A 22970-nucleotide genomic window follows, 5' to 3' on the forward strand; every position below is an offset into this window, starting at 1 on the left:
CCGTGGACCCAATTGGCCCCCTCACCCTTTCACTGCGAGCCGGCTGCACTATCTGCAGCCGGTTCTGTTCCAGACTGTGCCACGGAAACATCTGTACACGCTCGTGCTCCACTCCCTTCACTACCTCACCCTTGCGTCCCGCCCCAATACCAAATGGCGGGACCTCCTGCCACCTCTCGGGGGTGAGAAGCCCTGGTGGGCCAGCTTATACTCTGCCCTGGTCCCGAGGCCCGCTGGGGATGTCAGTTGGCGGCTCCTTCACGGGTTCATGAGCACGGGCGTGTACTTGGCGTGGTTCACCCCTGTCCCCAACACCTGCCCTTTTTGTGGCGAGAAGGACACCTTGGCGCATACTTATTTGGAGTGCTCCAGGTTGCAGCCCCTGTTCCGGCTCCTTTTGGACCTCCTATTGCATTTTTGGTTGCACTTTTCTCCTCACCTTTTCATCTACGCACTCCCCATCCGTGGCCCCACGAAGTCACGGGATCTCCTTATCAATCTCCTCTTAGCCCTGGCCAAACTAGCCATCTACAATACCAGGGAGAGGAGGTTGGCCGACGGGATTTCCTGCGACTGTAGGGCCTATTTCCGTTCCTCCGTCTGTTCACGCATCCGGGCGGAGTTCCTCTGGGCGGCGTCCACTGGCTCCCTTGACGCCTTTGAGGAGCAGTGGGCGTTGTCCGGGGTTCTCTGCTCGGTGTCCCCATCAGGTTCCCTTAGTTTAGCCCTATGACCTCACTCCCGATTGTGTTTTTTCATTAGTTGTCCCACGTAATTGCTTGGTGTCCCAGACCTGTGGGTCCTCCCCTTAGGCTGGAGGTCCTTTAGAAGTGGGCGGGCTTCCAATAGGACCAGACTTCTTTACCCCACTGGTCTGGGTCTGTCACAATAGTTTTTATCTGCTTATGTAGCACTCATTACTGTAGTATCGAAAAACATATGATGGGGAAAACCTCCCTGAGTGGTTCTTCCCCACTAACAAAGAACAAGTGCTCAGTGCTGTATTAAGCTCTAATTAAAATAATTTGTGGATCCAAGCCTCTTAAGGCTTTCAACACTAGCACCACAGCATTCATGAGCAGTTTTGGGGTCTAATATTTGTTATCTATTTGAGCCACACATAGCGTTCAGCTATCCTTGATGGCTTGCTCAGTGAAATGTATGTGATTAACTGTATGCTAGAAGCTAGGGCATGCTTTGGCAGTTCATATGGTAGGACAATATTTATTCAGTTCAATTACAGATTTTTTTATTTTTTGAGAGGAGTGGAGCTTCAAATCATGGCTCCCCCAGGCTGGTGTTTGACAAGCTTGTCCCAAAACTAAATCCATTTAAATGTTGTTAATCATTTGCAATAAAGAAGCATTCTTAATGGTATACTTTGCAAAAATATATAACGTTCCCCCTGTGTACTAGCTTAAGATTCTATGTTTACAACTGATTCTTGGGAAAACAAACCCAAAGGAGTGCTACATGACTCTACACAAACATCTGCTGATTGGTTGAAGTTATAAACATGATTAGTTGTACAGGTTTAAGGAAAGGAAGCTAATTGTATTCTTGTATGTCTCCAGGGATCCGAAAAGACCGCAGAGGCGGGCGTATGCTGAAACACAAACGTCAAAGAGAGGAGCAGGATGCCAAGAATGGTGGGACTTCTTCTACTGAGATGAGAACCCCTACCCTCTGGACAAGTCCTCTTGTGATTAAGCATAGCAAGAAGAACAGTCCAGCTTTGTCCCTTACAGCAGAGCAGATGGTTAGTGCCTTGCTGGAAGCTGAACCACCCATAGTCTATTCAGAGTATGATCCTAACAGACCTTTCAGTGAAGCCTCCATGATGACCCTGTTGACCAACCTTGCAGACAGGGAACTGGTGCACATGATCAACTGGGCAAAAAGGGTCCCAGGTAAGAAAACAGATCACTTGAACACTGGTTAACTGGAAAAGTTCCAATATGACATTTAAGTGAAGAAATTTCCTTCGCCCTCTCCCTACTCCACAGACACAGTTTCCTCATTATCTACAAATCATTCATTTAAATATCCTTATCTTTAAAATTACAAACTTCATGCTGTACTCCTTAGAAGGAAACTTTTGGGAAACACAGGTAAAACTTTAGGGAAAAAATCTTGTTCAGAAAAATTCATTACTGTACATTATAATATATTGTCTGGCAAATATACTAGGTAGCTTTGGGGTAACTGGCACCAGTCTTTCATTGCCAGGTCAGTGAATTAAACTTTGTCTAGATCTGTCACAAATACAAGTTATTGCTGTATAAAAGATGTTCAGAGGCCTATGTGAAATGGGCTAGTTATCTTGGGTCTATTTCCTAGCACACAGGTGTCCAGATCACAAAACGCTACCAAATTTGGCACTGATTGACAGTCCAAGCAGAGAAACCATTGAATGATCATTAAAAACCCTCTGATGTCTGAAGTCATCAGAGTAGAAGGTCATTGACAGGGTAGCGTAGGGAAGATCGCATTTCTGCTGGACAGACTGATCCTGTTCTGTGGATAAAAAGAAGATACCAGCCTCCAGAGCTATCAGTCCAATACCTTCATAAGCATTATATTCACTAAACATTTATTATGAATGCTGAATCTTTAACTTTATCACAGCACTTCTCTTTACTGGGCCTACTGGTACAATATACATACTAGTGTATTTTGCCTAGTTTAGCCAATTTTTAATATCTTTAATTTCATATTCTGGCCTTTTATTTCATTAACATTATGTAGATTTTGTGAACAACTGTTCTGAGAATGTCCACTACTACAGATTTAGTTAGGTCAAATACTGTAGGTCATGCCTCTTTTCTGTGTCCTTCACTTAAGCTTGGCAAAACTTTACTTAGTAAATCAATAACACAGTCTGTTTTCCAGTCCTTATGTGTTCTTTTTTTACCATCTTTCATGTGTCACTTTGTGGGCTCAAGCTGTGATCAATGAGAAGCTGTAAGGGATGTGTCATTTCTCATAGAAACTTAAAGGAAATCGCATGGGGAATTTTATTTTTAACATAACTGCATTTTTAGGGCCTGATTCAAAGTCAGTGAGAGCCTTTCCATTAATTTCTGTGTGCTTTGGAACAGGCTGCTACAAAGTATTTTTAAAATAGGGACCTTAATGTTTAAAGCTATTGGTTATACTAATTTAAACACAGTAATGGCAGTGTGGACTAGAAAGGCTGAATGACAAATCTCTTCTCTGGCGATATAGACTACAATGTCTGTTGCATGGAAAAGAGAAGCACACTGCACTCTTGTCTTGCTCTAGAAAAATATCTCTGGTTTTGGATTAATTTATATTTAGAGTTTATAGGAATTTGAAAATGGATATCTCGTTTAAAGGAACTTGCCCTACAAACACCCTTTAACCATCCAAGGGCTAAACACTGAGTTAAATTATGTGGTGATCTTACACTGTTGTGCAAGTTAGTGGAAAGCTTTCCTCCTATTTACATGCCTGTGAAAAGTCCAAGCATGGCAGCAGTCCTTGTGTCCTGTGCACAAAGTCTGCTCAAGATCACAGCTACTTGCCCCTAGTAGGACTGGTGGAGCTCATGCAACATCCTGTCATAGGGTATCACAGGGTGTTTGCATATCTTTCACATAATGCCTCTTGGAGCTCTCCTGCAGAGGTGCATCAGCAGAAATGAATTCCTAATGTACACTTTAATGACCACTCTAGGTTCTTCACCTTTGTTAAGATGATAGGAAGGAGGCAAGGATGTCTGATACAAGTGCTTAGAAATGTACAGATATCGCTCTTCTGAATGTGCATTGGACACTATCTGCTATTGCAAGAGTTAAGCTCTAGTATTGGGCATGGATACCTGCCCCTTTCCTTTCCCAGTGGCAGCATAAGTCAATTTGGAAGGAACACTGGAATTAGCAAATACTGTTTTTCCTCCTTCAGTTTCTCCTCCAGTATCTTCTGCTGCCACTGGGTAAAGGAACCATAAGAATCATTCTTTGGAACACGCTTCAATGAAAGAGTAAGAGGATGAAATATTTGAGCTTGAAGGAAGGTATTGAATAGACCTAGTATTTGCCTAATCAAATGCTTCTACCTAGCTGATCTACAGCTTTCTCTTATATACAAGTTTAAACGTGTTAGGTCAGAGTCATCCTGGGTATAACTCTATTAAAGCCTATGAAGTTACAACTGGGATGAATTTGTCCCATTCGAAATTAATTATTTATCAATAGTCCATTTTGCAGTGTTAAGTGGAGAAGTTAGTCTTCTATGGCATTTGGGTTTGGTTTGTTAATTTAATGAACCAAAATATATTCAGATAGAGAATAAATTGTGTTTGGGGAACTAAAATAAATTTTTATTATTGTAATTATCCCTGATGAGAAATCCATAAAGTTGCTTACTACTGGAATACAGCTGTTTATGATAAAAAGCCTTCTGAAACGGGAGAATCAACAGTTCACATTGTCAGCCATTTGTATATTGTGGCAAATTGCCGGTACTGTTCTCTGGGTCTCACGCTTTCTCTTCTCTGGGGTAGGTTCAGGGCGCTATTGCTTGCCTCTGAACCAGTTCTTAATCACTCCCCTAGTGTCCTTGGAGGAGGGGAGTGGAGAGGGAGGGACCTGGGCCTGCCCTCTACTCCAGGTCCCAACCCAGGGGCCCTGGGGTTGTGGTGAACCACTTGACTAGCGGTTTCTTCCCCTGGGTTACTTCCCTCTCATACCCGTCAGCTTGTGAAGGGCTTCTCGCCTCTCTTCTATACAAGCCTGGTGCCCCTTACCTAGGGTTTCTGTTGGGCTTCCCAATCCACCGCAGCACTCCTCCAAACCTTCTATTTCTCTCTGGACAAACTCTTCTCTTCTGCAATCTGCACTCTGCTCCAATCCAACCTTTCTCCTTCAACTACCACCCCCTGTCTGACTGAAGCAGGGGTTTATATCCCATGACTGGAGTCAGGTGCTCTAACTGGAGTCAGGTGCTCTAACTGGAGTCAGGTGCTCTAATTGGCCACAGCTGTTCTAGTTAATCTAAAGCAAACCTTCCTCCCTTGGCAGGGAATAAGGCCCCCTGCTAACACTCTTATGCTGCCCTCTGGCCATGCTGTATCACAATATATTACATGTTTTATTAGTATGTCATATACATATTAATGTCATTGTCAAGTGCCACACATCACAAAGAAAGATAGCTGCTTCCTAAGGAGGGATAGAGAGACGAGGACTTACAAGGAGAGATGGATGAGCACATGTAGCTAATAGCTCTGCGTAGTTTGAAAGCTTGTCTCTCTCACCAACAGAAGTTGGTCCAATAAAGGATATTACCTCACGCACCTTGTCTCACAGATGAGCATGTTAATTCAGGGAGGTTTTTTTTTCTTTTTTTAAAGTTTGCTTCCTGATCTCAGATTCTCTTTCTCTAAGGCAGTTTTGGGGTGGAAAAGGAGTTTCAATGTGTGATTATTGTGGAAGGTGTGAATCTTCAAGAGCCATTTGAACATGAAAGAGGGTGAGGACCTGGCATACTGGGTTTGGGTAATTATTCCATAGAAAAGGCAGCAGGGAAGAAACTGAAGTGGCAAAAGAACATGAATAGAGTAGTGCGACTGGCTGCACTGGCAGAATAAAGAGGGCACAGGAGAAAGATAAGGACATGATCTGAGAGGTAGGGCAAGGCCAATATGTGCAGGCCATTTAAGGCAAGAACAAAAAGTTTAAACTCAATGCAGTGGGCAATGGTGATTTAATGGAGGGATTTTAAATGGGACTACCTACGTGGTGGTAAGTATCTATGTGATAAACTGCAGAGCCATCTGATACATTGCATTAATCATACACATTTGTCCACCTCATCTGCCTATTAATCCTCTAGTGATTTTACTTTCAAAATTCCAAACCTCTGAGCAGCTTCAAACAACTGCTTTTTTTAAAAAAGAAACCACACACCTTTTCCCAAAATGGTTTCTTCTTTCCTCACAAAATTAGTTCACACTGGTGTTCAGGACAGGCAATTTTCAGTCTATGACTAGTAGACTATGTGATGTAGGACTTCAAACGTTGCATGATTTTTTATAAAAAAGCAGGTTGTGGTAGGAGGGGAACTTGCAAAATTTTAGTTTTGATTTTTCTTTCCCTCTGAATATTGTACAGTGGGACTTGTGATTAATAAGGTAGCCTGGCTTGGTGTAGGGATATAAAATATCCTGGATAAAAGTTTGAAAACACCATAAAACATTTCTAAAATGTTTTTCTGTAATACAGACAGTGCCAATAGAATTCATGATGGTGTGGTGTGGTGTAGAGGTTTTATTGATATGTTTTGCACATGACCTGCAAAACTTATTGGTAGCCTCAGCACTCATGAGTTAATGCAGCTCTCCTGAACTCATACAGATAATACCTTTATAACATACTATCTTGTATTGTCTTTCTCTTACATAAAGTGAAATTTATTCCTGTGCAGAGGGTCAGCACAACACCTATGCACCTCTTAAATCAAACTTAGTAGTGCACGGGCCTTGTGCTGGCTCTCTGCCCAGCAGTAAATTTCACCCATGCTGAATATCCCTATAATATGGCGCTTAATGATTGAAAAGGCTACCAACAACAATTATGCATCCAAACAGAATGTGAAAATACAACTGCCTTTCCTACTTTCACAAATATGCTGCAGCACCTGTGCAAAAGTCCAGATCATGAACTTTGAGGTGTTCATCACCTCATTGTGGGTACGCTGTACCTAAATGCCTATTGATGTTAATGTGAGTTAAAAGTGCTGAGCATCTTGCAGGTTTTGGGCCAAATCTTTTGCTCTAAAATTGTAGACTGGCTCTCTACAATCGTTGTGTTACAGAGCTAGTCTGTGAACACCAACATTTAACGGGGATATATCCAGTGATAATATTTTGCCCATCTATAGCACCTTACATTTGAATATCTCATAGTATTTTACAAATATTGATTTATTTATGCATTACAGCAACCTTTTGAATTAGGGAAACATTATTATACACCTTTTACACGTAAGTAAGAGCTCTGTGAGTGCATTTAAATAAGTTTCGGTTCTGAGAAATAATCTTGTGAAAATATCATCATGTTCCAAATTTATCTATCAACTATTTCCATATCCAATTTCCTAAAGTTACAAGTAAAAGGGTTTTTTTTTCTAACTGCAAACTCAGTCTGGGTTTTGAGAGTCAAGATGAGTATTTGTACAGGAATAAAGGCAATCAGGCCTGCAATTACACCTGTGCAACTTAACTGACTTCATTGGGGTTGCATTGGTGTAACTAATTGGAATTTGGTAAACAGTTCTGTTAGTGCACAGTAAAAAGCAGGCTAGTTATGAATGCATCCTGGTTTTGTTGACTTGGGGAGTAGATCTGTTGAACAAGAAAGGAGCCATTTTTATAAAATCACTTTTCAGAGTAGAATCACATTTTGAGTAGCTTGATGAAAGTGCAATACATGGATTCAGTGGAAGAAACAAGGACAGAGCCTAGGAGTCTTGAATCCTGGTTTGTTAGTCTAACCACTAGACTAGACTCTTACTACATTTACCAAAACAAATGTGTCAAGTATCAATATTATGTCAACTTTTCTAGCCCAATAACTGTGCTAAATCTACTCAGTCATTTAACATGACATTTGCTAGGATCTATAAGGAACTAAGTAAGCCTCAAAGGAAACAGCTGCCACTGTCACCATTAAATTCATTTTCCCCTTCCATTGATGGAAGTGGAAGCTATTGTTCTATACCCAGATGTACAGATGGTCTTTTCGCAACTGTGTATTATATATTTTTTAACATTAGCTTCAATAAAATTTTAAATCTATTCTCTGTTTCCTTGTTGATCTAGATCTTTCTTGTAATTGTATTCTACGTCTGAGGTTTGGATCTATTCTGACCTCACATTGACATATTGTATCTGAATCAGTTCAGTAACTTGAGTAATGTTCCTAAATTACTATTTTCTTATGTGACAGCCTGATCCGTGTACCCTCCCCAAAAGCAATCTCCAGTGTCAAAGTATAACATGATTGCTAGCTGAGGCCCTGAAGAAAACTCTCAGGTGACAATGCAGCTCACAATTGGTGGGTGCACTGCAGATTCGTTTTCACCTCTTTTGAAGCATCATGTACGGGCTACTGGTGCAAATAATATATCAGTGTAGATAGGTAAAGTGTCTGATCTAGGATGGCATAGCCTGGCTCTCTGCCCTCCTCTAATGTCTGCACTATATAAATGTTTTTGAGTCTGCTACAGCCTTGGAACTAATATACTTGGGATTTTTTTAATTTAGGCAGTAAAGGTTCTTGGTTTTAGACCCAGGGGGTCCTAGGTTCTATCCCTGCTGCCAATAACACATCCACAGGCATCACAGTATTATAGCAATCCTGATGAAATAGCAATGCTGGGAATTCATAGACAGTATTTTATTTTTCATATATACCACTGTATTCATATCTGGAGCATCATGTGAAAAGAAGGAAGTTAGTACTTTCAGTGTGACAGTTGATGAGTGTGTTTGAGGGGATGTTTGCTAGATGTTTAGTTGTATAAATAGTGGAGGGGCAGAGGAGAGAGAAAAGGTAGTTTTGAGGAGTTTTGGATTAAAAGGTGCAGTTTTTGGCACAGCTAATACAAGCTTGGCTAATTATTTATTCTGAGTACAGTAGCTGAACAGTTTAATGGCCCTAAAATGGTACATTGGGCATACAGGCTTTGAAGTTTTGAGATGATTCACGGTGCTGTACTTATTTTATGGTTTCATGAACTGAGAAGATAAACATTTTGGCACTGAATTTTTATTTTAAAGCTGCAGAAGTTGCTATTTTCTTAAGATATTGTTTTCTTATTTGACCTTCTAAATTGCTCAGTTTGTTAAATTAGGAACAGTGTGTGAAGGGACCAACAATAGCCACTATTTTACACTGTGTTTTACTGACAGCAAAAAAAAAATTATTGTTTGAAGGCAGGTACTGATATACTGAAGTGCATATTACTACTGTACGTGTTTATGTACATGGTGGTTTGCAGCGCTGTTCAGTGTAGTAGCCTTCCTGACAATAGATAATCCATATCTCTGATGCTGTTAATCCAGGCAAATAAAGTGCATTTAGTGCCAGTAACTCTAGTTGTTGTTTAAACCCTCTAACATATTCACTATGTTTTCTTATCTGAGTTGGCTAATGAGCTGTATTGGAGACTGTGACAATGTTATCAAGTAATATTCTATTTGTAATCAGTTGTAGGTTTCTTTGACAGAGCTGGCATATACCACACTCTGGAGGTTTGGTACCCCATATATTTAGGGAAGATTAAAATAACTAAATATGTAGCTAAATGAAAAATGATGATGAACCTGATTCTGATTCCAAACCAGCTGTATATTAGCATAACTTCAGTGAAGTTACTATTGATTTACATGGATATAAAGGGGATCAAAATCCAGATGGTAGAATATAGTAACCACCTATAAGCCTCTGAAAATAGTAGACACCAAACAGAGAGAGGTATTGGTCCAAGGGAAGTATAACTAGGAGTGATGAGATGAAATAAAGCAAAAGAAAAAAAAGAAAGCTGAATATCAAGTAAAAGCTTCCTAATACTTTGATCTGTTAGTTTGTGGGCTAGTCTCTGTGTCAAGAGCCCCATCGCTTGAATTGTTTATATCTAGTTAGGACAAAATACTGATGAATATGCTGTCAGGAACAATACTGTTCTGATGAGGCAATGGGCAAGATTATTAATAAATAGTAGGAATAGTTTATTTAGTGCCATAAATATACATCATTCTTTAGAAACGTAGAGTAAGGTATGTTCCCACTGAGCTTCCCCTAGAAGATGGACCAGACAAATTAACATGACAAGACATGGGAGGATAGTTTTAGAGAAGAAAAGGCAAGGAGAGATTATAGATAAGGAGAAGAAAGAAATATCAGTGTAAGAAGTTGAATCAAAAAAGGAGAGAAGGGTTTGGAAAAACTGGAAGTTAGTATTGCAAGACTAGGAGTAGCATGTTAGAAGCATGAAGACACAAAGGCAAGAAGGTAAAAATAAAAGAAAGATTAAGTTGTAAGGATTTGGGGTGGAGGGGAGCATAGGGTTCAGCAGTGGGAGTAAGGGGAAAGGAGATCAGAGATGCATATATATAGACTGGGAGGTGATGACAGGTATTTGAATTTGATGTGGAAACAGAAGAGAAAAACCAGAAAATAGACAGTTATAGTAATCAAAATGACTGACCAAGTTGTGGGTAAGGGTTTTAGCAGTGAAGATATGGAAAGATGACCTAATATCTTTTCCATCTTTAAAGTTTATAATTCTCTGTTAAGACTCCTAGGAGCAGTAGCCTAACACTAATACCACACATCTGTTTTGTTTTCTCCTTCCAAGACACTGCACAAGTTGTTACCTTTAGACTGAATTTCAGAGATTACCCCATTAACTTTAAAAACAGGCTAATATTAACTGTTGGGTTTGTTAAGCAGAATGTTGTGTGCACTAACCTGCAAGTCATAGCAAGGCCTGTGAATGAACATAGATGAATTCATGTGGAGCTTCCCACTCTGTATTTGAATTGTGTGAGGACTTTGGGGTAGACATGAGCTGTTGTTGTGGGCAGAGTCCAGTGAAATGTAAAGAGGAGAAAGAACCGCTGATGCAATTAATGAGATCTCAGTCAGGAGAACATTTGGGAGCAGGGAGAGCTCATGTTCCAGTGAAGCATTTGTGTTCATATAAATAAAGGAAATTACTACTGGCTGAGTGCAATTAAGAGAAAGGAAGCAAAATTATTCCTCCCCAAGCCAGCATCCCTCAATGGCTTTGCAGGTTAGCGTTAAAGTCCATAGATGTAATCACTAACTTGCTGCAGGAAGTTATCACACCAAGCACAACATTAAATGAATACTCTATTTATACCAGGGAAGTGACTCTTTCCTAGTTATCCCATTGACTGGGAACTTTCAGCTAACTGCCTTTCTCTCTCGGATTTGTGACACTTCTGTTTCGGGTCTGCTTTTATCGGGGTAATCTGGTTGTTTTGAGATTCAGGGTACTTGACTGGAATTGAGAGAAAACTATGATTTATTCAATCAGAAAGAAATAAGATGAGCCATGGACTAATCTGTAAAATTTGCATTAGGAGAACCCCTAAAGAAAAATGTGTAGTTTTTGATTTTTGAAGTGCCAGAACCAAGTTATTTATAGTCTTCGTAACCCCAATTCTACCACTTTAAATCCGGGGTAAGGGAAAATCTGTAAAGGGGAAAAATGGGAGTTCTGTTAAACAACTACAGCAGTGAAGAATCTGGTCTATTTAAGTGTGCTGATTCTATAGGATATGGAAGATAAATGTGTCTGTTATCTTTGTCTCTGCCTAAGAAGGTTCTATGCCTAACTTTGCTGTGGATAAAATGAGAACTGTATCTGCTGTGTGACTTTCTTTAAAGGTGCAGCAATAATTAATCATTTCTCAGATTACAAAGACTCAGCAATGTAGTAATTCCTAGAAAGTGCTGTGCTAACATTTCATTCCAGAATGCAGTTACTTTGCACATGTAGATGCCAGCCGGAGTTGAGAGAGAGAGATTGAATCAAGCATAGGATTCCATATTTTGGTTTCCCTGCTTCTAGAAGAGTTGTAGAACCTTTTTAGACAAATGTGGGGTTAGACACCAATTCAGTTAAATTGCTGATTGTAATGATTATTCTGTCAAGTATCAGGTGGTAGCCATGTTAGTCTGTATCCACAAAACCAACAAGGAGTCCGGTGGCACCTTAAAGACTAATAGATTTATTTAGGCATAAGCTTTTGTGCATCTGAAGAAGTGGTTTTTTACCCATGAAAGCTTATGCCCAAATAAATCTGTTAGTCTTTAAGGTGCCACTGGACTCCTTGTTGTTTTAATGATTTTTCTGTGATCATAGGCCAATAAAATGACATTGTGTCCCTACTCTTAAAGCTTCTTTTTATACATAAATGAAATTGTAATATGAATTTAAAGTTCATCTGTCCAATATTTTCAGGTAAAAGCATTTCTATGAGGTGGTACTTGGATACCATCCCTCTTGTTGTGCCCTATTCTGCAAACATGTTGCCCCAGTGTGGTGAAATCTATTTCCTCCACCTCATAAAGCTTTGAATAGTTTGACAATTGTCTGCAATCAGGCAATTGTCAAACTTCAAATTCCAGTAACCAGTCTTTCAGACATTGTTTTATTTGTTGTGGGGGAGAGAGGTTGTCAAAGCAGTCTTACAGGAAGGATACAGCTAGAAACTCGCCCTCTGAGCATAAAAAGGATAGGAGATGCCTACGGTGTTACATTTAAGATTGCACTGTAACTCAGAGAAAAGATATACTTCAAGTAGAACTTAAGTTGGCTGGCCAGAAAATACCCTGGAGCCAACACCTTGAAATCAATCAGTGGAAATGTGCTTACTTATCTCAGTGGTGAATTAGTATTTTTAACCTCTGGGAGTCCACTCTGAAGTTTGCCTGAAGTCAAGTTCTCTCTCCTAGTACATGGTGTGAGGCTATGGAAGAAAGTGAGGTGGAGGACCTTGAGAATGGTGGAGGGGAAAGGAGATGAGGAATAGAAAGAAGAATTAAGCCTGTTGCTAAAAAGGACTTGTAGGCCATTCTTTGAAAGAGATGGGCTATAGGTCACAAAATTAGGGTTCAGGTTTGAGACCAAATTTTATGTATCCTGCCCCAAAAGGTTCAGAATGGATTTAGATTCTGGTTACCAGTTTAGACCCTGATTTCATTTATGCTAGGCTAGATCAAGGGGCAGATCCACAAAAGGGTCCCAGGTGCCCTGCTATGCTCTCTAGGAGCATTCACAGTCCCAAGTTAAGTGCTGAAGCTCCCCATGCATTGCATGGGAAGAATTAGGCACTTAAGAAAGGGGTTTTCAGAAGCCAGCAAGCTGAGTAGGGAACTGTCTAAGCTAGCCAGTAGGAAGTGCTAAGGAGAAGGGCAGAGCTTGAGCCTCAAGAGTAGTAAGGCCCTTATCTCTGCTTAGGATTCACAGCCGTGAACCCTCTCCTGAAATTAGGCATCTAAGCCAAGTCAGTCCTCTCTCATGCAAAGCAAGAAATAACCCCCCATCTCATTATAAGCAATAGCTCAGTGGTTAGGGTGTATTCAACTTCCTGCTCCAAATCAAACAGAGTGAATGCAGAGGTCCCACATTCCAGGAGAGTGCCCTAATTGCCAGGTGACTGGGGAGAGGGGTGTCTCTGTCTCTCCTGTGGAAGCTGTTCGACTTTGAATGAATAAATAAATACTGAAAACTCAAACCCCTTGTGAATAAAAAACTTGAGAAAAATGAGTGGCAAGAAAGATAAATGTCAATTTCTGAGTCTGTTCATTCAGCTTTACCATTTCATCAGCCTAAATACTAAGCTATTTCTCAGTGTTTTATTAGACGGCTTACAAAACAAGGCCTACATTTTCCAGACTTAGCACACCATGCATCTGTGTGAGAAAACCAGGAACTGAATATGCACGTCTGAACAAACTGCTACTATTACTTGACGCATTCAGTGCATGCATAGACTGGTTTTTAAACTGGTGCAAGTATGTTAATGTGTGCCTGAGCAACTGTTTCTGCCACGTGCAGAAAAGCTGGAGCAACACTTACTGTCACATATCTCTAATTTTCATAGGAAAATGACATGCAGTTTGTTATAGTTGATCATGTCTAAAAAAATGGAAGCTCAACAGAGAATCCCTATACATCATGAATCAGTAAGTCGAAATGTTCTCTTAGAGGAATTCCTCTAGTAGCTCATTTTAGATGGTAAAATGCTTCCACTGTTTTGGCTTAGAAGAAGGCTCTTTTAGAAAAATAAGAAGACACTATGTCCTAAGGAATATCAAATACATTGAGTAACAGGTTTCACTCGGCAGAAGAACGTATTTTAGAGTAATATGTTAAAAGCAAACTGTTGGTTGAGTGTGTGTGAGATAAATCAGCACTGTAGTTATGCTTTACTTGTAGTGATTTAAAAATTACTTGTTTGCAGAGATGGACCTGAAATAAATTTCCACATCTGAACACCCCTGAACTTCATATATTCTGATCCAGACCTGAATCAAATTTTTTCTATCAGGCTCGAATTCCACAAACAGTAATGCATGTAAGTAGTTTCCAGTGAGTTCAACGGGACTATTCACATGTGTAAAGTTGCTTATGTGCAGCAGAGTTTCTTGAAATTGAGGCCCAAACTGGTAACATGAGCCAGATCCACTCAAAACTTCCCAGGCTTTGAAATCTGGTCCCAGACCTGTTTCTGAATTTTGTAACCTGGGGACCGCCTCTCTTAAAGAATACATCTCTTTGACCACTAGTATTGGCTTGTAGATGTTGTTCTACAGATAACTAGCCTAACCTTTTGTTTTCCTTTTGCTAAACAGCCACAGGAGCAAAGTCTGATGTTAACTTTATTAAAACTTGCTAATATTCTTTTAGTTATAGCTAACTGGAGATTTTTATCCATTTACTAAGAGTTCATTGTCCATTCAATACTATACATGCTCAGAACACTTTTCCAAAAGGATTTTTTATTATACAGATGAAAAGGATATGAAAAACAAGCACCAACAATATAATGTTTGATATTTTAAATAATAAATGTTATAAGCCCTTAAAATTAATTTTTGAAAAATTCTTCAAAGATAGGGAGCTTATGCCTTAAGCAATTAAAGGGAAATGCAAGTATGTGAATTGATTATTATCGGATATCGGACTGAAACTTAGAGTGACCAGACAGCAAATGTGAAAAATCGGGACAGGAGTTGGGGGTAATAGGAGCCTATATAGGAAAAAGACCAAAAATCGAGACTGTCACTATAAAATTGGGCATGCCTGTGGGAGGTCCACCGAAGCCACGGGACCAGCGACCGGCAGAGCACTCCCCATGGCATGCCGCCATGCTTGGGGAAGCAAAATGTCTAGAGCCGCCCCTGGCCATATGGCATTTTAAACATTTATTATATGTACAACATGCCCTTTCTTCTGCTTAGTATTCATATGAACGCAGCTATGAAGAAGCAGTGGCATTCATATGAATACCAAAACCAAATCACATTATATTTTATTACATTGCATCTGTTCGGTGGAAATGTGCCCTTTAGAGCAGGGGACTAGAGCTTCTAGCTTTATTCCTGGCTCAGCCGGTGACTCATTGTTTGACCTTTGGCAAGTCACTTACCCTCTCTGTGTCTCACTTTATCCATTTGTAAAACAGACATGGTGACCATTACCGGTCACGCTGGAGTGTTGTGAGGCTTGCTTAATCGACCTTTATAAAACATTCATTCTTGGCTTAAAGGTATGATACAACTGCACATTATTGGTTTTATTATTTTTCTCCCACTTTACAGCATTATAACTGCCCATGATCAGCAGTACATCGCTCTTTGGGACAATGTCTCTTAACTTTTCCCAGGTGATTCAAACACTGTTTCATCATGCCGTTAGACATGTGCCTTAGGGAATGGTCAAGTTGGCCCCAATGTCCAAGTTTCTCTATATGAAAACAGGATTACATATAACATTGAAAGAATTCATTCTAGTACAATGTAGCAATATACTTGTTAGAAAACAGAGCTGAGAAATAGAATTTATTCCAAGCTCCTCATGTAGTACTATTCCTATGGAAGTATTCCTTGATTATTTTGAAAGGGCCACTGCTAGTCAAATTAGTTTCAGAAAGATTATAGTACTGACACTTGGGTGAGACCGGTCTTGGGCAGAGCCACTGCCTCCTAAGCACCTCCTCCCGCCCACAATGGACCGGGTGGCTTTGTGATGCCCTGCCTCCGTTTCCCCTCTTCGGGGCTCCTTAATAGACTCCACACAGACATTTTGTCCAGTAATGCTGCTCCTACCTGGGTCTAATTCATTGACATAAAACTCAATCCTGTGGCTTCCCTTTTCCCCTGGACTCTGCTTTCTGCAGCACTTCCCTTCTTTGACTGACCATTCTCAGCCCTACCTGGATGGAGTCTTTTTTTCCTACTCCTCAGGTGTTTGCTCCCTCTGGCTTCCAGGCCCAAACTTCTCCTGTGGTCAGGGGCCTTCTGCTTTCTGCAGTCTCTGCCACAACTTTCTGTTTCCAGTTCCCCTCTGGCTCTTTACAGAGACCAGATGCCATTTATTGGGCCCATCAAGAGGCTGTTAGTGAGGCATAGCTCGTCTGCAACCGTTCCCTCTTAAAAAGCCCAATCTACCTTTTGACAGACAGGATGGCTCAGTTTCCATTAATGGTGACAGGTTTCAGTGGTAGCTGTGTTAGTCTGTATCAGCAAAAAAAAACTGAGGAGTCCTCGTGGCACCTTAGAGACTAACAAATTTATTTGGGCATAAGCTTTTGTGGGCTACAGCCCACTTCATTGGATGTACGAAGTAAAAAATACATGAGCAGGATGGGGGTGTTCGTTCACCTGCACATGTACATTGGCCAAACCAGATAGTCTTTACGCAAAAGAATAAATGGACACAGGAATCATTATATTCAAAAGCCAGTAGGACACTTCAGTCTCTCTGGTCACTCAATAACAGACCTCAAAGTGACAATTGTTCAACAAAAAAACTTCAAAAACAGACTCCAGCATGAAGCTGCAGAACTGTAATTAATTTGCAAACGAGATACCATCAGATTAGGCCTGAATAAAGACTGGGAGTGGTTGGGTCATTACAAAACCTCCACTTAATTTCCCCAATACTAATTTCTCCCTACTGTTACTTACACCTTCTTGTCAACTGTCTGTAATGGGCCACTCTCTTACCACTTCAAAAGTTATTTTTCCTCCCTTGGTATCCATCTGTTAATTGATTTATTTCATTAGACTGACCTAACACTTGGTAAAGCACCCCCATCCTTTCATGTATTTATACCTGCTCCGGCAATTTTTACTTCATATATCTGATGAAGTGGGTTCTAGCCCACAAAAGCTTATGCCCAAATAAATTTGTTAGTCTCTAAGGTGCCACGAGGACTCCTTGTTTTTTTTCCCCCCCATTAACTATCTCATTTCAGCAGATATTTCAAGTTGCAAGGTTCATTTATTTAAATCCCAGACAGCCATTTCTGTGACTTCATTATCAGTAGTAGGACTCCTGAGAAATTTTGTGAAGTCCATCATTGTGATCTAATGTATTTGGCCCTCTTCTTTCTTTAGCAGCATAGTGTCTAACTCAAGGGTTCTCAAACTGGGGGTCAGGACCCTTCGGGGTCACGAGGTTATTACATGGGGGGTTGCGAGCTGTCAACTTCCACCCCAAACCTCGCTTTGCCTCCAGCATTTGTGATGGTGTTAAATATATTAAAAAGTGTTTTTAATTTATGGGGGGGTGTTGCACTCAAAGGCTTGCTATGTGAAAGGGGTCACCAGTACAAAAAGTTTGAGAACCACTGGCTAACTGGTTCTTCCTTTCCTGAAAGATGTTTACTTACAAGTGATATTATAAAATAAGTAGTGGGTTTAAATCGGTATCACAATTAATGTACTCAGCTTGCCACTGGAAATATGTAACACTGAAATAAAAGGTGATTCTAGTCCTTAATGGATCAGCATTCTGTATGAGAAAGCGAGCAGCACATAATGGCATTATCATGTCAGTAGCTGCTAAAAGATGCATAATGGTAGAATTCTAGAAATGTTCCAAATGTTCTTTTGTGGCATGTGCTTTCAGTATTTCATTAGAATTTTGATCATGTGATCCTCTCTTTCAAACAAACTGCCAGTCTAACTCCTTGCCTATTGACTCCTGGTTGTTTAAACTTAGTTATCTATGTGCATTTGATGTTCTCCAAATGGCTCTTATGACTAGAACTTTTAATTATACGAACTACTAGGGCAACATCAAATGCTTTATTTGCTGTCCCCTTCAGTTCTGCACCAAGTACAACTTGTCCACAGCTTTCAACCCTGTTTGTGATATTTGTCAGATAGTGGTTGTAGGTCTGATATGAATATGGTTCCTAAAAAGTTGTCCTAGTGCAGGTTTGAGCTATGCAGGGAAGTTCCATTGTCTGGCCATAGCCAAAGTTTTCATTCTCACCTGTGAGCTGTCAAATTCAATAACTAGGTAAAAGAGAGAAGAAAAAGCAAATCAGACTTTATAGTAAAACAGGGCAAGGCAAACTGCAGACTTTTTTAGAACTGCTAAAGGATTATAAAGCAAGATTTTTTTTCATAATCATAACATAAATTACCCCTCTATCATCTTCTCTTTTTCTGCCAATTTACTCAAGTTATTTTTAAAAAATCACAATGATTTGTTACATGTTTGTCTGTAATGACATTCTAATCAGTTTTTCAGCTGTGGTGAAGGATGAGTAGGGTTCATAGGTCCAGTTCAGATTGGATGCAGTTTCAGATGCTTATTCAGACTTCTTCCAAATCTTTGTATTGGAAATTTGGCTAAAAAGTTAATAGGAACAAGCTTTCTCCGCTTCCTAATTTCATCCAGTTTGGAAATAATGCAACAACAGTGCTTGGTATTTCGTTATTTCACTTTCCTGACCAAACCGAGGAAATGCAGTGGCATGTGAAAATATACATTAAAATATTGTTTATAAGTTTTTCTGTAGTTTGCATTATGAGTGAAATTTTGGGCTTTCACCTGCATTGGGAATCAGCTTCAATTAGAGATGGCCGAAAACTGGAAAAGAGAGAAATTTCTAATCTTCCTGAGGAATGGCAATTCAAGTGGGAAGCTGGGCAAGTTTAAGTCAGAACCTTGGTGAAATCAGCATGCTCCCGCAGAATGTCTTGATTTGATCAAACTGGTATTTTCTGATAGGAAAACATTCCATTGGAAAATTTCCAGCCAGTCGTAGCTTCAATGTGTGTGTGGGCGCTTATTGTTACACATAAAAGGCAGATTTCTCCAGTTAGAATAGCTGTGTTGTGTATGCATGCAAAGGATTTTTATTCACCCCAAGTTTCTTTGGTTGTTTGAGGCTTGGCAGGTGCCAGGGACTTCAGTAGGTCTTGTTCAACAAGAGGCAGTTCACAGCAAAAGGAGCTTGAGCTTGTTAGGTGAGCAATGTGTTTTCTGGGAACATGCCGCTTGTTAACTGAAGTTTTACTAGACAGGAAAATGAATACAAATGGCCAGCTGCATTCTAACTTCTAAATCTTCCCCTTATGTATTCCTCTGCTCTCTTAGATTGTGACACTCCCACACAGCAGCTAAAGTGCTCATGTTATTGCAGTGGTTAAAGGAAATTGCTGCAATTAATTTTGCTGTCTCTTTTCTCTTTGATGTGTTCTCATGATTCCTTGGATGATTTTTCACAGGTTGGGTTCTATTCAAAACCAATTGTTTGGGAGTTGGGGGAATGAAAGGGGAAAATAATTTTTTTTAATAAAGATTATAAAAGGATTATTTTCTCATTTGTACTTTCTGATGACAAGAAGAATGTCTCTAGTTGACGTTTAAATCTTACACTCGCTACATTTTAAAGCCCAATTATTATTTTTTTCTGCTTTGGGTGACATATACAAGCCAATGCAGTTATTTTGAGATATTTATATTTGGTTGGTATTGTGCATGTACATACATGCAATAAGCAGGAGGAATTTTCCAAAAATCAGCCATAGGAAGATATAAAATGGCTGCAGGTGTCTTAGTGGAAGACTGATTTTATTTTCTAATGACTAAAAAGAACGACCAGACCATGAACCCTGAGGTTATGCTTCATTTCTTGGGTACAGTACATTATGTTCTGAACAGTTTCTAACTGTAGTCTTGAAGCTGTTTTAGTGTTCAGCTGCCTGACAGTTATTCCTCTCCCTCCCCCACAGCCTTTGGATTGCAAAAGAATCCACTTTTCTGTTTGTCCCATATATTGCCATACCTGAAATGATTACTGATGGGTTCAGAGATAATCACAGTAGATATTAGACTGAAACATGCTATGGGATAGAAAGCTTAGTAAAGCATCGTCGTCTTTTTGGTTTTAATATGAAGAATAATAATAAAAAATCATATCTGTCATTTTTCTCAATTCTTCCAAAAGTCTGAAAGTGATTATACTCACAGAGGTGTTAAAAACAAAACTGAAACTTAAGCTTCCAAAAAATACCGATAGTAGGTGCTCTAGTGATTTTAAAAGGGAAAAACTAGGCTCAGGTGGAAGTTCAAAATAAATAGAAATAGGCAAAGGCTTAAAATAGAGGAGAATATGGAAACAGAGGTTTAAAAAAGAAAACAAATAGAAAGAAAAATGATAGGGGTAAAATTTTTAAAAGCACATAAGTTTCATACCTCATACCTATTTTCATACCTTAACACCTAATAAATGGGACTCAGGTTGCTGAGTCACTTATGTGCTTCTTAAAATTTTACCCCATCATTTTTACCCCTATCATTTTCACCTATGTGCTTTTTAAAATTTTACCCCTATCATTTTTACCCCTATCATTTTAAAATAAGTTGGAACGACCAAATTGTTTTTTTAGATGTGTAACAGTATAAATGAATGCAGTTCATTGACAACCGGGGTAACTAATAATGACTTTTATCTATTTATATTTTTTTAAACGTGTGTGTACGTGAGCATGTGTGTCCATCCATCTCCCCTACCCCTCGTATGTTTCTTTTCCTATTAAATTGTACATTCCTCAGTGCAGAAATGGTACTTTTTGGTTTTGTAGAGTATCAAGAATAACAGAGTCCTTGTCATGATTTTGGCCTCTAAGTGCTACTGCAGTAGGTCTTTTGCTTCTCTCACAGAATGAAACAAAAGGAATTTGGCTACAATGGAGTCCTTCGTGGTTTTTTTTTTAACTTTAAAAACAGTCTCCCTTTAGGTTTCAAAGGGACACTTTTCAGCGTGCACAATAATCAAAATGGCTTTTTGAAACCAAAAATCAGCCTACACAACAACTGTCTAGTTTTCTTCCTTTCATGGGCTACACCTTCACTAAGCATTTTCAGAAATTCCCCAATGGGCTAGCACAGGTGTAGCAATGGTGGGAGCACTACCATAGACCAGCTACAGGCATTGTAATACTGGGTTGTCTTGATCTGCTCAGAGTAGGTTGGATGACACTATTCCAGCACCTGTGGAGCTGCACTGATTCTACACTAACAGAGAATTTCTGAATAAGCTCAAATACAGACACAGGACTGGGCCACTTTCTTTTATAGCTGGCATATGCATGATAAGAGAATAGTAATAGAATGAAAGGTTTTGCTCAAATAATGGTCTGTAACAACTAGAAAAATAAACCCCTTATCTTAACCTTAGCATTTATCAGCCTCTGATTTAGACCACTACTGGAACACAGACTTTTCTTTTAGTAACGTTGTCATCTAGTTCAGTGGTTCTCAAAGTTTTTTTTCGTGGACCATTTGAAAATTACTGAGGGTTTCGGTGGAACACATAATGATCTTTCCAAATGTTGTTTGTACCATTAGCTAACTATTGTAAAGTGCTTTGGATAAAAGCACTATATTTTAAAAAATCACTTAATAATAATTTTTTTGTTCTATAAATAAAAGTACACAACTCAGATTTTAATATCAGTAGTCTTACCTTTTTAATGTAATGGATGTGCCCTCTCTCCCCCGCCACGGCAGACCCCGAGCTGGGGATGGGAAGGAGGGCCATCTCTCTCTGGTAGATGCAGCCATGGAGCTGGGGAAAGTCACCTCTTTCTCTGGCCGCTGCAGCCCTGAACATCCTAAATTCCCCCCACCTCCTCTTCCCACCCCACTGCCCCCTCCCACCTACCCGCTATTCCCCCCAAGGCCACCACCTCACCCTATGTATGTGTCTTCTTCAGGGTCCAGGCACCTAATTTAATGGAGCCATGCCTGCGCAGCTCCACTAATTAGGTGGATGGCTTTTCATTCTCTCAGGTGTGCACCTTAGAGGGAACTATCCACGGATCACCTGAATGGAGCTCACAGACCACAGTTTGAGAACCTCCAATCTAGTTAACTGATAAAACACATTGAATTCTCAATGAAGCACCCGAACCCACTCGTAGCTGTACCAAACATCGACTAATCAATAAAACAAAGGCTCCCTTCAACTGGACTGAAACCTGGAATAATTGTACAGTACCAAATATCCAGGGAGGAGAAGGGAGACCTGCTCCTGTACCACTAAAGCCAGTGTGAGTTTTGCCATTGACTGTTTGTTTCTTGACTTCAGTGGGAGAAACATAAGGTTTGTGTTGCTCTGTGGGCAGCCAAGGCCTTATCCATTTCGATTGTAAATCTGAATTTCCCAAGGAAAACAGACAACCTTAAAGGGAAAGAAAGAATAAACAGCAGAAAGAAGGTGATACATTCATCAAAACCTAGCAGGAGTCCTGGATAAGCATTACTGGACACAGAGGCAGCTCTAGACATTTCGCTGCCCCAAGCACGGCGACATGCCACGGGGGGCACTCTGTCGGTCGCTAGTCCCTCAGCTCCAGTCGACCTCCCGCAGGTGTGCCTGTGGAGGGTCCACTGGTCTCGCGGCTTCGATGGAGCTGCGGGACCAGCGGACCCTCCGCTGACACGCCTGCGGGAGGCCCACCGGAGCCGCGGGACCAGTGGACCCTCCACAGGCATGCCACCAAAGGCACCCTGCTTGCCGCCCTCCCAGCGACCGGCAGAGCGCCCCCCGTGGTATGCCACCCCAAGCACGCGCGTGGCGTGCTGGGGCCTGGAGCCGCCCCTGACTGGACAACTAGATTAGGGACACAGCAGAAGCAGACAATTAACAACACATGCTAGGGACAACAAATGTGTGTTGTTACATTTGACTGTTATATAGTGATGAACATCATTTTGCTGATCTTTGTTATATCAAAATAATTGTTTCTTAGAGGCAAAATACAGCAGTTATTCCTTTCACCTTTATAAATACAGTATAACAAACTCTTACTGGCAAGTTCATAGATTCATAGACTCTAGGACTGGAAGGGACCTCGAGAGGTCATCGAGGCCAGTCC

The 22970-nt window shown here is 40.3% G+C and overlaps 1 protein-coding gene across 1 annotated transcript in view; it reads left to right on the forward strand.

Annotated features, from left to right (window-relative positions):
• ESR1 (estrogen receptor 1) overlaps nt 1–22970 on the forward strand; it is a 184708-nt gene that overhangs the window by 119962 nt on the left and 41776 nt on the right. The window contains exon 4 of the mRNA XM_075064048.1: nt 1575–1910. Coding sequence (XP_074920149.1) covers nt 1575–1910 — 336 coding nt within the window. The remainder of the gene's footprint in view (nt 1–1574; nt 1911–22970) is intronic.

The sequence above is a fragment of the Chelonoidis abingdonii genome, chromosome 3 (genome assembly GCF_003597395.2).
Source record: "Chelonoidis abingdonii isolate Lonesome George chromosome 3, CheloAbing_2.0, whole genome shotgun sequence".
In the NCBI taxonomy this organism is placed as follows: Eukaryota; Metazoa; Chordata; order Testudines; family Testudinidae; genus Chelonoidis; species Chelonoidis abingdonii.